We start from the raw sequence: 16,666 nt of genomic DNA, 5'->3' as shown, positions 1-16,666 counted from the left end.
TTTACCATCTTCAGATAATATCGTACAATCAATCTCGAGCACTGTGTATTGATGATGATGATGTGAAGAACTGTATCAGCAATGTTCATATTATGCACATCATATACTCCTATTGAATATTGTGTTTATGCTTTAAATAATTTTCATCAATTTTTCTTTCGTTTACCGAACCTTCGAAAAACACAGTTTTGGTCTTTTCCTTCCTTCAAACGTCCCTGAATTTCTGAATCACATGTGTGTGGCCGCACTGTTCTCGGAGCGTCGCCCTCGGGCCGGAGGACCGCTTGGTTGCCAAGTGGCGCGTGGTTGTCGGCAGGTGCGGTTCCAGGCCGTGAAGGCGGTGAGCGCGTTCGTGATGCTGCACGAGAAGGAGACGCCCATCCTGAGGCACTTGTCGGACCTCCTGCCCGGCGTGCTGCAGGTACTGGCCCCTGTCGCGTCCTCCGTCCTCCGCGCCCGGCTCTCGGGACACAGGGCCAGGGTGTCTGCGGGTCGCGAGAGTCGCACACAAGTCCGTGCGAGCACTAGTTTGCTCGACAAACGGTCTGAAATATTCGCAAAGTCAGATCAAATTGCATTATATTGTTCTTGGTGAAGCTATGTAACGCTTACTATTTAAAATACAGGGGTTTAAGTTAAAAATAAATTTGTCAATTTTTGAGTTGCTGCTCTGAATATATGTCATGCTACATCACGTGTTTTTCATTCTTGTAATCTGTACATTTAAAGTTTTTTTTTATGTTTAATTACATCTGCTTCTGTTAAATTCACATGGTTTTGAAGTAACTACAGCAATGAATGACACAATTTAAAGTGGCATGGTCATAAAATTGTAGTAGCGCTGTTTTTCATTGTGCAAATTATTGATTTTCTCTGTGCACGCAATGATAGTGGCTCTTCTGAAACATTAAAAACAATTGTATGAATAGGTAACGTGACGAATCAGGAAACTGTAGCTATCCTTTATTTTAAATGTTATTACCTGGTTTGATTGCCTATTTCTTGAGTGATTACAGTAACAGGTTAAATCTATAATTTTTTACATTTCGTTACATGAGCATGGGTAATAAACCTTAAGTGTTAGACTTATATTCAGGGTAGTTGTATATTCAGACAAATATATTTTTGAAATTAGGTAAAGCTGTGCTCAACATGAAATGCAATGTTTTCTTAATTAAACTTTTTATTTTTGCAGGTTATTGGAGAGAGTGTGTTTGAAAAACAAAGTGATGACGCCCTCCTTAAGTGTCTCATAGAAATGAGTGATACAACACCAAAATTCCTCCGGCCACAGCTTGCTGTGGTTATTGAGATGTGCATGAAGGTAATAAAATTATTGAGATTGTCTGTTTTAATTTTTAAGTTTTTTTTTATACTCACCAAATAAATTTTATTACTTTATTTTTTTTTATTTCTATTCAGTTGCTGTTCAGTTAGCTGGCCCATTAAAATTAAATTATAATTAAATTATTTCAAAATTTATAAATAATGCAAGAGAACATGGATAGTGTTTTAAATTTATGTTAGAGATGGTTGTAATCCAGAAATTTGGGATAAAAGTCGGGAAAGTGACAATTATCGAACATCGGGAAAGTAATTTTTCTTGTTATGATAACTGTGGAAAACCAATTTATTTTTTAATACAAAAAATTTACAGTCTGTAAACAAATTGTTACGTTATAAAAACATTACAGTGAAATCTCGCTACTACAAGTACGGGATACTATGAGACCTTCGGAGTTACAACAGTTTTGTAATGCACCATCAGTTAGGTATACCATACTAAATTAAACTGCTAATTACGAGTGCTTCCTTGTTGGCCCTTTCGTAAGTACCCTCTTTTATTGCATAATCGTCGCACGCGCGTAATCGTTGCACCCATATTTTAGGGTGTCAAAAAAACCTCTCGCTTAAACGTCGCATGATGTCTTTGGTCCCGCTGTTAGATGCTGAGCTGTTTATGTAGGTATCTTTTCCATATAAAATGATGTATTTTAAAGTATAAATATAATATTTATTCAGATATTACCACGTACTTATTTAAATAACAGAAATACGAAGCTGTCTGATGTGTAAATTTTCGTTTAAATACTTTTTAAACGTTATAATCTTCTTTGTTCGTCTGCGTCGTCGCAGTGTACCGCTTACAAAAATGTTGCCAGCGCTCGTTGGAATCATTAATGTTTGGTTATGTTGCTTCCCACATAGAGCGCGCACACGTAGTCGAATATTGATATCTCGCCGAGTACAAGCAACGCACGCGCTCTATCCGGTACCGAGTCAACTAAATTTGATATCCTGCACACTCGTGGTGTTTACTACGGTAGTTACGTGTTCGTTCGGCTTGCATTTGGATCACAGATTTTGTTTTTCTATTTAAAGTTGAAGAATGGTTTTTGTTGCATATATACTTCATTTATACTTCACTTTGTAAATAAACGTACTTTCCATGAATGGGTTTTGTTTTTATGAATATTTTATCTAACAAAAAAAAATTCTGCATAATCGTCGCACTCCTACTTTTTAAACTTGATTTTAGAATAAAATATGCGACGATTATGCGAGAAAACATGGTATGAGTGTTTTAAATGACACCTTCAAACAAGGAAAGACTATGCTGGTTGGAAGAAAAAAGTTCACGCATAAATACAAAGACTACTAATTGAGAGAGTGTGTGCAGCTAGGTCGGTGGACTGGTTCACTAGCAGGTAGTGGCTGGGGCAGGAGGGGAATGAAGTTGGCGTGACTCGATGATACACAAGCGCTCTCTCTCCATCTTTCTCTCAATCCGCTTCTCATGTTTAGCGCTCTCGCTTCACTGCGACGGTGGCTAGTTTTCCCTTTCCCTTCCTCTCCAGTTTCTATGTTTCGCTGGCTTTCAGTAGAGGGGGAAATCTAAAAATGCATGTTTGAGGCGTGACCTATTTCCCCTCCATTTCTCACCGTTTTTATGTCCCAGAACTTGCAACACAAGCATTTATGTATCTACCTTGACAGATTTTTGTGATACATTAAATGTATTCCAAATACTACATGGTTGAACTGTGCCCCAACAAAATTATTTTTGCTGCATATTACCACGCTAATAATATCAATATTTCATGCATCACACTGCAACCTATTTTTAGCAATTTATAGCAATCCATCTTTGAATTGTCGAAAGTTTCTGGTTGTATCACGATAGTCAGTGAATTCCCTCCAAATATTCTTTGTCTTGTAGTTTGGTGCATTTTATGACGGGAGTGGTCGCTAAAGGGGAGAGGAAGGAGTAGGCGAGAGCTGCCCCCTTCCTCCTATAGTAATAGAATACTACTGGAGGGGCGAACTTTACTGTCAAAATGTTAACCAATCAGATCAATATTTACAAAATACGTGTGTCAAGTTTACGTGTGCATGCGCATATGGGTTAAAGACAAATGAAAACAACCAGGCATGCGACATCAGCCATTATAATCCCGGGTATTTCCTTAAGAAACAGCATCAGCTTACGCAGCAAGACAATGGCAGATGCCGCTGCAATTTTCCCTCCCTCCTTTTATTTTTCTTATTCCACTCCACATATCTCCCCTCCTTGACCCTGCATGACGTCGCTGACATCAGTTATCTTCGCTGCGTCTTGTAGCACGGACCATATCATTCATAACTAAAACAAAAACTGTTGCAGATACAAAAAAAAATCCTAGGGACCTTTTCTATTTATAAATTAATTTGCTACAACTTAAATTCTATGCATTTTTTTTCTACAGGGCACTGTTTTCAAGATATGGTGTGAAATTAGACATTTTCAGAAGATTTAAGAATCAAACTTTAATTTTCTATATCGGATCTTATGAGTACTCGTAGTTACTAGGATTTCTCTCGCCATTGTCAACTTTTGTAATAGCAAGGTTCCAGTGTATATGTTTACGTTTTTGTCGCCATCTACGTCACGTAACATAGCAAATTTGCGTCTGATTAACCAGACAAAACATAAAAGATATCACCAAAAAAAAACCACATAATAAGACCTATCAATGACACTTAAATTCAACACTAGTTTATAAAAACTTAATATTAAATAAAGTACTCATTATGAAAAAAAAAATTAAAATTAATTTATTCTTATTTTTGACCAACGTAAACATCTTTACCGTATCATTAACAATTAAAAATGTTGCCAAATGCGTGACATTCGAAACGATAACCAACTCAGTTTTTAACAGAGAAATCAAAGACGCCATCTTGGTTTCAATATTTAAGCCAAAATTTCTTTTCAATTTCCAGAAACATCTGAGCTGTTTATAGTTTTTTTTAGTGGTGCACCGATATGACTTTACTGATTCGATTACCGATTATGAGAGCAATAATCGGCAGATACCGATTCAGTTGCCAATTATAATGAACAAATTTTTTTTAAGTGTTAATGCACACAAAAATTTTTATTCCCATGTGAATTTAATTACAAGAGTAGGTAAAATTGAGAATACAGTTATAATAACAGTATTAAAATTTATAAAATACACTATTAAGTCATTGCAAAGTGTAAATTAAATTAACTTCTATTTATATTTAATATTGTAAACAACTTGAACTACAGTCTAATAATTGTAATTTACAATGGGTAAGTTTTTGTTGCGGAAACTAACATTATTATCGACTATCACATAAGGTTGCATCGAGAAATTACCGTTTAACAATGTAAACATGTTGCTATATTTTGTTCACTTGAGTTTATAGAAAAATGTTTCCACACTTCACTTTTTTTCTCCCTAGTCGCCATTTTACTATAATTATATAAAAATGGCTCAAAACCAATTCTAGCACATGTGATTTTATTAATGTTGACTGAATGTATAAAATTATAAATACTTTTTCACTTTTCACGTCACATACAAATAACACAACGGATAATGTTACCAAAGACGCCCATAACGAGTTTGTAAAACGCAGTGTAAACTCTGAAAGATATCGGGACCACGATTTTGAATCGCTACTACGACTCGAAAAGATCTATTCTCATAGAATCCACTGCAACTGCTTGTGGTATTTTGATTGCGTGCCATCTATTTTACGTCTCTGGCTATAGGTAATGTACAAGGCCACTAAACAAAAGACAGAACAAAAGACGAAACGTAAATAAACGTGTAGGAAAAATGTATTTTTTATTGTTAGAGGCAATGAGATTTATTAAACTTAACGAAATATCTGTAATCTTGATATGACGGGGTTAGATGAATTTGGTAATACATATATACAAAAATTACCGTATTTCGTCCTAAAATGTGTAACAAAATATTACACGGTAAAAACCTACTTAATTACGCCGGGACGTAGATAATCGGCAAAGTAATCTGTAAGATAATCGCCGATTACGATTAATCGGTAAGTACCCATAATCGCCGATTACGATTCATGGGTATCCGCATCGGTGCACCACTAGTTTTTTTGCAGTTGGTCATGTATGATCAAAAGTAAATTACTGAACATGAGAATACGATTCAAAAGTGATGTTATCTTTATGGTAAATGTTATGAAATAAAAACGTGTGGGTTATAAATTTCGCATTTCAGGCATGTTGGTAATGGTGATCCAGGTGTTGTTTCAGCACTTATTTGGAAATTCTTGAAGAAATTACTCAAATAGGGTGCATTCTGCCCTGAAAACTGAATATGATTCAATAGGATGCACATAATAAAACATTATAAAGCATAAAATGAGTTATTCATTAAGAAAATACCGCAACTGAAGATGGCAGTGAATATTTTTTCTCTAGTGGTGGCAAAAGTGTTAGTAACAAAATAACAAGTAAACATGTTGAAGAATTAGTACTTCACAAAATTTTAAGTAGAATATGGCATGATATATTTGTTTTTATTTCCATTATGTGGTATTCATTACTTTTCCTTGTGTATCTTTTTTTTTATTTAACTTAAAATTATTTTGACTATTAATGCGGATGGTTTATGCAAGACTGAATAATATACACATTTTAATATTAAATATTTTTTTTTTATATATACCAAGATACGTGAATAATTTGTGCTTTTGCTCCTGTCCATCTCTAATTTATATTAATTGCATAATGTAACCACAAAGGGTTGCAAGGACATGATGCACTAAATTTTTGTCATATAGCAGTTTTTATAAACAAAGATTGTGTGATGATTATTTATTCTGGTAATAGTTATCCATTTAATTTCACATTATGTTTTTTTTTTTTAAATTTGGTATTACTTTTTAGTACATAACTGGTGCCTTGGGTAAAACACCATTTAGCTCTCTCTTTCTGAGCAGCATGTTAAGCTGTGTTTCATCAAGGTGATTCAGTTTTAATTTGCAGCAGTGTCAAATCTAGATTATTCAAAATTTGGTAACTGGGTGGATGTTGCTGTAGCTGGTGGGTTTTCTCAAGGTATTCCAGTTACTCCATGTCCATACATTTCATCAATGCTCCATAATCATCACGTCACTTTTCAATGTGTCTAATTAGGAGCGTAGATATTAAACTCGCTTATTAGACTGCAATAACGTATTTTCATGATGGCTACTTTTTTTTTTGGGCGCGATCGGTAGCCGTATGCAAGTGAAGCCATTGCATTTTTTGGCAAGGTCACGTAGCCATCTGCAAGTTAAGCCGTTGCCGTTTTGATGGGGCCACTTGGGACACTGCTTCCACATTACGGCTACATTTGGTGCGACGAACTTGAAATAAAAAAACCATCTATCAACGAAACACAGACAGTGTTACAAATTTTTAACATACCAGTAGTTTGTGTAGAAATAGAAACCTTTTCGCGATACTTCGGGCCCTGCTCACGCTCAGTCCATTTCACCGTCTCCCTCGTGAAGAATGATCTCCGGATGACCCCGCAGGTGGTGGGCAACGAGGAAATGCTGGACTCGTGGCGCCAGCTGGGGCTGGAGGTGATCGTGACGCTGGCCGAGACGGCGCCCGCCATGGTCCGCAAGGTGGGCGCGAAGCACATCGCCGACCTGGTGCCCCACGTGCTCAAGATGATGACGGACATCGAGGACGACCCGGACTGGAGCGTCAGCGACGAGCTGGTGGACGACGACAATGACAGGTTTGGGCTAGGTCGGGGGGTCGCCACACTTCCCAGTAGGAGGAGACATACCGTATATACTCGTGTATAGCGCGCCCTTTTTTCGCTCAAGTAAAGAAAAAAAAACTGTTGGTGCGCGCTATACATGAGGGCGCGCTATACACGAGTAAATACGGTATTCTCCAGTTTCCTTTATAGAGCCCCAACATCTACATGTGATATTAAAATGATGGAAAAAGCCTGATAAAATCAACATATTTTATTCACAAATTCAACGTAGTCTTAAAAAAAAGTTGCTTATGAAGGAAAAAAACACTTCAATGTAAAAAAAAATACGGTAGTCATTAGTAAAGCTTTACTGATAAAACCAGAATACCTTAATTATTTTAATTTAGTTAATTATTTAAACGAAAATTCCACCTGGGCGAGTGCAGGGCGGGATGAAGACGTGCGTTGAGTGTGCCGCTTGGGCTTGTTTGGATTTTTTTTTCTTTTTGTACTGTGGCAGCACTGTAAGACAGTATGGAAAAGCTGCATGTGGCTCGTGAGCTGCAGTCTGCCGACCCCTGGGCTAGGTGACTAGGTGTTAGTTACACTCGTGCGCGTAGCTAATGTTTCAGGGCTTAACAGCTTGGTCTCACATGCCACATTGTTTTTTTTTTTTTCCCTTATTTCTTTTATTTCAGGGCAATTTCTCAAACTTCAACTTCATACCTCCCTTGCATTAGTTGTGCCACAAATATTTTTGATAGACATTTACGTAGTGTAATATTTAGTGCTAGGTAAAGTTCAAAATTTCCAAACTAAACAGAAGGGAGTTTCGTTCATTTCAAAGTCCCATGTTATTACCCTCTTTTATCGCATAATCGTTGCACTCTCGTAATCTTCGCACCCATATTTTAAGGTGTCAAAATTGGGATAAAAAAACTTTCACATTACGTTGCATGATGTTTTTGGTCCCGCTATTAGATGCCGAGCGCTTGTGTATGTATCTTTTCCGGATAAAACGATGTATTTTAAAGTAGAAATCTAATATTTTTCGGATATTACCACTTACTTATTTAATTAATGGAAATACGAATTTGTCTGACGTGTAAATTTCTTTTAAAAACGTTTTTAAACGTTATTTCCTTAATCTGATTGTCTGCGTCACCGCGGTGTACCGCTTATAAACATGTAGCCAGCGCTAGTTGGCATCATTCGTGTGTGGTTATGTTGCTGTCTGCATAGAGCGTGCGCATGTAGTCGACTATCAATATCTCGCCGATCGCATGCAACGCGCACTCTCTATCAGGTTAACTACATTTTCGGCCCGCACTCTTTCGTGGCAAGCGTGTACTACAGCAATAGTTAAGCGTTAGTTCACGTCACAGTTTTTGTTTTTCTATTTAAAGTTTGTTCTTTGTTTCAACTAATTTCTTCCGGAGGACCATAAATATATTAAGAGTGATTTAGTGAATACAACTATGACAACGAAACGATAGCCATATACAAATCAAACCACCAGACTGTCCGCGGCCCGCCATCTTGCCGAACTGTTTATACGACATGCCAAAAGGGACACAAGGACATAAGTCACAAAGTTCGAACGTTGTTGAAGAAATGTTTTTGTTGCATGAATTATTAATTTAAATTGTTTGGCGTGCTCTTTTAAACTTCATTTTTTAAATAAACGTATTTTCCATGAATGGGTTTTGTTTTCATGAATAACTTTACCTAACAAAATAATTTTTTTCCACATAATCGTTAATCGTCGCACCCCTCCTTTTCAAACTTGATTTTAGAATTAAATGTGTGACGATTATGCGAGAAAACACGGTAAATAAATTACATCCCTTTTTTCTTTCTTTCTTTTTTTTCTTTTTCCCCCCTCAAATTTCTGATTTATTTTATGTTTTTAGTTACATTTCAGTGACAAATGGTGTATTAACTTGAATTTCATGTTATACCTACGTTGTATCGACTTTCTTTGATGTGTCCCTAATTATGGTCTATTAACTTGTTTTTTTTAGTTATTATTGGGTATTGACATGCTGTTGTCGTGACCGAGCAGCTGGTTCCTTATAGGTGAGGCTATGTGGGGCAGCGGAGCGATTAAAAGCAAAAACTTAATACTGCAGACAGGACAACTCTTATTATTCTTCATTCTTGGCTCGTTACAAGTATTAAACTCTACAAAGCTTTTTACATCCACTTCTTGATACATAGAAATTACAAGTACAAACTTAAGATTCTACAAGTCTGTTCCTTCTGACAAAGCTCTCATTCCCAATCCTAGGACCTCCTCCTAGGGAGTCTCCCGACACACTCCTTTTCCGTCCGCTTCCTTCTGCCGGGGCAGAGCGCACTCTCTCCCCACCCTTTCTCGTGATTCGTCGTTTTCATATACACACTTGTTTCATGTTCAGTCCAAGGATTCAGTCATTGTTTAACCTTGTGATGCGTAGTTTCCTCTGCAGTAAACAGTCTGTTTGAACCACCACACATAACTATAACATTTGGTTAGCCAACTGACATAGAAGGCTTGTAAACCTTCGACAGGCATACTCATCGTTCGATACACAAGACATGAAACACTCTATTGAAACATTACTCATTATTCACCTTATGCTTATAATACAATTTAATACCAGAATTATACAGTGAAACCCCTTATTTACGTTACCGTAATTTACGTTTTCCCGTTATTTGCACTATATTCTTCAGGTCCCGTTTAGTTCCCATATAGTCCAATACAATACTTTCCTGCGAATTACGTCTCAAAAATCGAATCCATCCCGCTATTTACGTCACGTAACAACCATAAACAGCCAGAAAATACCGTGGAGCTAGTAGGCAATGAACATTTTAAATCGCAAAATATACATATTTTTTTATAACATGAAAAGTTGCTTTTATTTCTAAACATGTAATATTTAAGCCTAGGCGTGTAAAAGTACGAGTAATTATAGCAGGAGACAACCTAAAAAAAAATGCACGAGGGAAAAACGTACAATCACGAATGTACAAACATGGCTGCTTGTAAGTTCTGATACTGTATTTATGTCACAACTTAGCCGAAATACTGGTACGAGACATAAACTTCACAAGATAAAATGAGCGGAGTCTTGGTAACTGTTTTATACGTCTTTTATAATTTCGGAAGTATTGTACAGTTGACGCATATATTTTAAACTAACAATTTATTTCTGGGGATCGTAAATAATTAATTATTGGTATCAAGACATCACGATAAACGTAAACTTGAACATGTCACGGCAGCGAGAAAACTGGTGCGTATACCAATAAACTGGTATTATAACCGGATAAAATTGGTACACGGGAGGTGGAGCTTATATTTTTTTCCGCTAAGCTCGCATCTATTGGTTGGCTGCTGATGGCAGGTCATGAGTCTGGGCGGAGCATAGAGTGCGCATGCGCCGCCGCGTCGTTACAGCAGCTGACCGAGTACAATGACCTTTCTCCGCGTACGGCGCGCTTTTGACGGTAAATTTTCATCAATTTGCGGCCTTTTTTTTTTTTCTTCAATTTTTACTGTGAGCAATGTGTATGTAGCCCGTATTTGATATAAACCCTGCCGGTTGCAACTGTTTTTATAATTTGGAGAGGCAAATAATCTCCTTGAACAGCCAAAAAAGCAAGCAGAAGAAAATTTCAAATTTTTTTGTTAGGACATTTTGGCTTTCATTCTTTTTTTTATTTTTGTCATATGCGGTAAATTAATAATTGATTATATACTAAAGTAAAATTTGTTGTTAGTGTATTTGTACCTGCATTATAGTATGTGCTATTAAACAAAAGGAAAAAAAAAAATTCTAAATAAGGTAAACTGTACTCCTTTTTATACTTTTCCCTTTATTTACACTTTCCCGCATTTTACACTTTTTTACTTTGTCCCCATGAAAAGTGTAAATAAGGGGTTTTGCTGTAGTTATAGTATTTTTATTAGTGATGGTTCGAATCCCATTTTTCTCGAATCCGAATCCCAAACAGTACCTCGAATCCACCCCTCGAATCCGAATCCAGTTCTCAAGGGTTAATTATAAAATTTTTATAAGTTAAGAGAAAAAATTAAATATTATGCAGAATTATTTAACCCTTTAAATTTTTATTTAAAAAACCAAGGATTTTGACACGGTCTGGATCAAGACAATTCCGTTTTTGGTCGCATGTGTTTCCTGCAGTGCTGAATAAACATTCAGAGAACACTGTCGCAGGTGGTGAACACAAATATTTTTTAGACAGTTTATGTAGCCTGGGTGAACACGCAGACTGAGTTTTCCAGTATTCGAGAATGTTTATTTCTGGATTAACTGTAGGATCACGTAAGAATCTGGTAACTTCATCAATTGCTGTAGAATCCGACTTGTGGATTTAAGGCATTCAGGCATTATCTATGAGTACAGTAATTCATGTATCCACGGAAATCGGAAAACCAAATTCAACATCCGACGGAACAATATTTTGTAGTTACCAAATTGACATTTGTTTAAAGTCCCAAATGAAGGTAAACGCAATGGAAACTGAAAGGTGCCATCTTGGCTTCAATGGTTTTAGGCCATAAGAAATATTGTCGTGCGTCTTTTAAAATTAAGCCTCACTAAAGCATAGTGATTAATATGCCCGAAGTTAAAAGTGACGGGGTGATTTCTCTAGTTTACCCATTAAAATTTTTTATATTAGGTAATATTAGTTGTTTTTTATGTTGCTCAAAATGATTGGCTAACAAATTCATTGGTTGGCCATCATGGAATTCTCAGATAATACATATTTTAACATTGGTAGTCTACACAAACCAAACTTGGTCCTAAAAAAATTCATAAATAGAACGTGTATCAGAATATTTATAATTGAATTGCGATTAAAATAATAATTGTATAATGTATTAATTTTTGTCATTCATTATTTCATTGTTATTACTACATGTGCAACCGTAACTTGTGATGAAAGTTGGCATTATTGTTGTATTACTAAGTAACAGATTTCTCGGTAAAGTTATTTAAAAAAAAAAAAAAACAAGATTCATATTTAGTCTAGATCCTTTGTTTTATTTGTTATATTTTATTATGTGCTTTATTTTATTTTTTAGCATATTCTGAGAATACATATGTGATTTATGCCTTATTTAATGCCAATGTTTCGACAATGCATCCATGTTCATGAATATAAAGTAAGTTTCCCAAATCAGTACATACTTCATAATTTTTTTTATATAATAACAATATATAATAACTAATTAAAAGTACAATACAGTAGAACCTCGTTAATCCGTGATGCATTAATTCGGGAATCGGATAATCCGGGACGGTTTTAAAGAGAAGAAAAAAAATAAGTAGAAATTGTCAGCGCTTAAAATTAACATCACGCGGGCCTGCGGCCGGCAAACACTACAAGCCATCGCGTGGGCCACCAAACTCTGCAACGCTACCGACCCTTTGTGTCGCCCCCCTTTCAGCTGTCACATTTGTCACTCTTTAAACTTGAGGGGGATGTCCTGACTTCTGCTTCCCATCTCCCTTTGTTTGTTTCCACCGGCCAACGCAGGGCAGGCGCCTGGCGAGTGACGCCTGGCGAGTGACGTGTCTGGCTGGCATTCGGCTGTAGGAGGGGGAGGGGGGATGGTGCAAGGTCAGCACGATCTTATCTTTCTCTCTTCAGCTGTTGTAAATGACCTTGAACTAATGGCTAGGCAGTGCTGTATTTTTTTAAGCCGAGACACTAATTCGAAGACGGCCACCCCTTACTGTGAACGGCCTTAACCCAGCTGCACGCCGTTGTCTAAGAAGCTTGACAAGACTTCCGGGCTATTAATCGCTAGTCCGTGATTATCTCGGTCCTGACCATCACGTATTAAGGAGGTTCTACTGTACCTCAATATGATGTGTTCCAAGGAAAACATAAACAGGCCAAGTAAATTGTAAGCATTTAAGTTTTTAAAGTACTACATTTACATCAATATTTTTCCTCGAATCCCGAATCTTTTCCCTCGAATTTCGAATCCTTCGAATACTAGAGATTCGGTGGGATTCGAGGATTCGACCGGCCCATCCCTAATTTTTATATTTCTAATACTAACCCAAAATAACTAAAATAACTAGGTACTTACGACACTGTTCTTGTGTATTTAGTTTATCGCACTTCACATTCAATCTTGTCCCGACACATCACACACAGTATTTTAGATTGCATATTCTGGTGGTCACGTTCTGAAGTGCCCTTGCAAAAAATCTGGTTGACGTGCAGCTTTGTGACGGGTGTTTTTCCAGCAATGCGGTGGTGGCGGAGTCTGCCCTGGATCGGCTGGCTTGCGGTCTCGGCGGCAAGACCATGATACCCCACATCGAGCGCAACATCCCTGCCATGCTGGGCAGCACCGACTGGAAGATGAGGTGAGCGAGTTTTGGCTGTTGAAGTACAGTGGACGTTCTTTAATCTGTGGAGGAGAGATTATATGGTCAACAGTGATGAAACCAAATTTACTTAAAAATTAATATATATATATATATATATATATATATATATATATATATATATATATATATATATATATATATATATATATATATATATATATATATATATATATATATATATACACACACACACACACACACACACACACATACGGTAAAACCTCAGTATAACAAACTTGAAGGGACTGATTTTGGGTGTGTTTGTTATACAGTAAAACCTCAGTATAACAAACTTGAAGGGACTGATTTCGGGTGTGTTTGTTATAGTGATGTTTCTTTATAACGAGGTGAATTCAAAACTACAAGTGATATGTATACAAAAATAAATTAAAAAGAATTGAATACATGATGCTAAGGGCCGCTTGCAGAGTAAGGTAAGTAAACCTAAGCAAAAACTTTGACCGTAAATGAAATGTAGAAATACTTTATTTTGCATCAAAGTGACAACTATGCAAGCCTGTATAATTTTTTTTTACTAAGACAAACTTTTTTCCTCGCTAACCAACACCATAAGTTACAGAATTTTTAATTTTGTGGTAAAATATATTGCATTTTTTTTAATCCATTATTGTAAACAAAAAATAATTATAGCACCGAATGAAGTTAAAATGTGTTGTAATCATCGCACATGGTTTTGTGCATCCATAACCTAATTCGTATATAAACAAAAGTAATTCATCAAAGCTAACCTTCAAACAACAAAATACACTAAATATATTGCCTTCTTTTTTTAAATATATTATTGTAAACAAAAAATAATTATCGCACCGAAAGAAGATAAAATTAGTCGTATTCATCGCATATGGTTTTGTCCAAACTGAACCTAATTTGTATGTAATCAAAAGTAATTTATCAAAGCTAACCTCCAGACAATAAAATACTCTAAGTAGAATGTATTTTACCACAATTAGAAAACAACATTTTGACTCCTGCAAATTTTAGATAAGTAAAACTTCCACAGAATCTAAAATAAATATCGGCATTCATGACAACAAACGAACGAATACGTATTTTCACAGAAAAGATGTAACTTTTGTAGGTGGGATTTGTGACAAATTTTCTTGGCGAAGTTCGGAACATCGATTAATCGAAGTGAATTTTTTTTCCCGCTAGTGGTGGTGCAATGTGTTAGCTTCGAAGTGCATTTCAGTACGTCAATAGTTCTATGGTCAAAGTCAGCCAATATTATAAGATGCAGGAATATTTGTGTTTGTTTACCGAAACGTAATATTAAAGAAGCAAATTGTATAAATATGAAAATTATAAGGAAGTTTTTTGAAAATTTTTAATTGTGCTTTCGCTGTAGCGGGGGTTTCTGATGGAAATATGAAAAAAATACTTCGTTATTTTGAGGTACAAATACATAGGGTTGTATGGCGTTTTGGTGGGACCAAACAACTGATTCGTTATAATGAGGATTTTGTTATAAAGGAGTTCGTTTTAAGAGGGTTTACTGTAGTGAGGTTTCTTTATAACGAGGTGAATTCAAAACTACAAGTGATAGGTATACAAAAAAGAAATTAAAAATAATTGAATGCCTGGCGCTAAGGGCCGCTTGCAGAGTAAGGTAAGTAAATCCAAGCAAAAACTTTTACTTGAAGTGACCCCATAACTAAACAAAACAACTACCATATTAATTAAATTAAATATTAGTTTTTTAAAGATATAAATTAACCTAAAAATGTACTTAAAAAAAATTTCTAATACAATAAGATAATCATTCAGTTAACAATATTTAAATTGATATTCCAATAGCAGCAGACTCCCAAGTTTCTGCTTAGGTAAAATTTCAGAAAACTAACCTTTTAAACCTTTAAGCCGCTAACTTTTAAAACCTTTAAGCCGCAATGCACACTTCGTGGTGTGCCCAGGGCACAGGTCCTTTGTAGAATGCAGAGGATTGTCTACCTTTCTCCTGGGTCAAACCTTGCTCTACTATCTTCCTATGATGAGGAATCTGCTGAGAGAAAACATTGCTATGGTAGAACTGCCAAACAGTGTTGCTGAAGAACACGGGGATTAAATCTACATCAATATACACACCTTAGTTACCTAAATATAACACTATGGTTTTATACCACAACTGTGGAAACTTAAAGTGGGAGTCGCATTAGAATCACAAACTTGTATCTTGCCATTGGGAAACAGCTGGGTCAAAAATCTACAGGCCCTGCCTCTTAATGTGTCACTTTTGCTACTTTAGACTGCTGTTAATTATCACCTCCTGAACTTCCAACTTAGTTGTAAAACTACACGCTCTGCCTGTAAATGGCATCACTTAAGCCACTTTGGTCCAGGGCTTCCTGAACCCCTGCACAGGCCTGAGGGATGAGAGATGCAGTATGATGGAGAGAGTTCTTCCTGCTTTTCTTCACTATGGCTGCTGTGGAAGCGTCCCCTCACCCCCTCTTACACCCTCCCAGCCGACCACCATACATCACTACTTTCTTTTCTTTCTGAACTCACCCCCCTGCTTCTACTTTAACTAGTCCAAAAATAAATTAATATTTTTTCTAACTATGGCTTGGTGTTTCGTAATTGATCATGTAACTCGCTCTACCAATGAAAGTAAATAAATACATATAGACAAAATTTAATCATTTCAATAATTTTCAAGTGTTATGTACTTGAATTACGATTTACAATCCATAAAAGTCTTTTTCATAAACTCATAATCAAACAAATTTTGGGGTCGCATTATTTTCGGTTGAATACGGATAGTATGTAACTAATGCTACGACTTAATGTGAATGAGTGACTAGAAACAATCTAATTCTATGGTATTAAATGTCTCTAGGTATTCTCACTAAGTACCTACATTTTGTAAATGAGTAAGAATAAAAAATCAGTATCTCAGAATTATATTAATCAATAAATATTTCTTATGTGACTTAAATTTGTCTGTGTTGTAAAATATTAATAATATTGATGAGAAAATCTCTGTGTGTATGATATGCATTTGGATGTATTAGTGTATCCTGTTTCAGGGGGGGGGGGGGGGGGGGGAATGTTTTTGTATGCTGTGTTGAACGTAGGTGTAAGAGAGAATTCATTGTGTTAATTTTGTGTTGAATGTTGTGTTGAATGTTTTTGTAATGCTGATTAGTTTGTTTGATGTGCTTGTTGGTGGTATCTCAGTGTTGTCCTGAC

The 16,666-nt window shown here is 36.1% G+C and overlaps 1 protein-coding gene across 1 annotated transcript in view; it reads left to right on the top strand.

Moving 5' to 3' along the window:
- Positions 1–16,666, top strand: part of LOC134531998 (importin-5) — a 57,842-nt gene that overhangs the window by 16,654 nt on the left and 24,522 nt on the right. Inside the window, exons 5-8 of the mRNA XM_063368118.1 lie at positions 317–421; positions 1,196–1,324; positions 6,853–7,064; positions 13,310–13,432. Of these exons, the coding sequence (XP_063224188.1) occupies positions 317–421; positions 1,196–1,324; positions 6,853–7,064; positions 13,310–13,432 (569 nt within the window). The remainder of the gene's footprint in view (positions 1–316; positions 422–1,195; positions 1,325–6,852; positions 7,065–13,309; positions 13,433–16,666) is intronic.

Source organism: Bacillus rossius, chromosome 5 (genome assembly GCF_032445375.1).
Source record: "Bacillus rossius redtenbacheri isolate Brsri chromosome 5, Brsri_v3, whole genome shotgun sequence".
Classification (NCBI taxonomy): domain Eukaryota; kingdom Metazoa; phylum Arthropoda; class Insecta; order Phasmatodea; family Bacillidae; genus Bacillus; species Bacillus rossius.
Note: the sequence above shows the minus strand (reverse complement) of the source record. Positions and strands in the feature narration are given on the sequence as shown.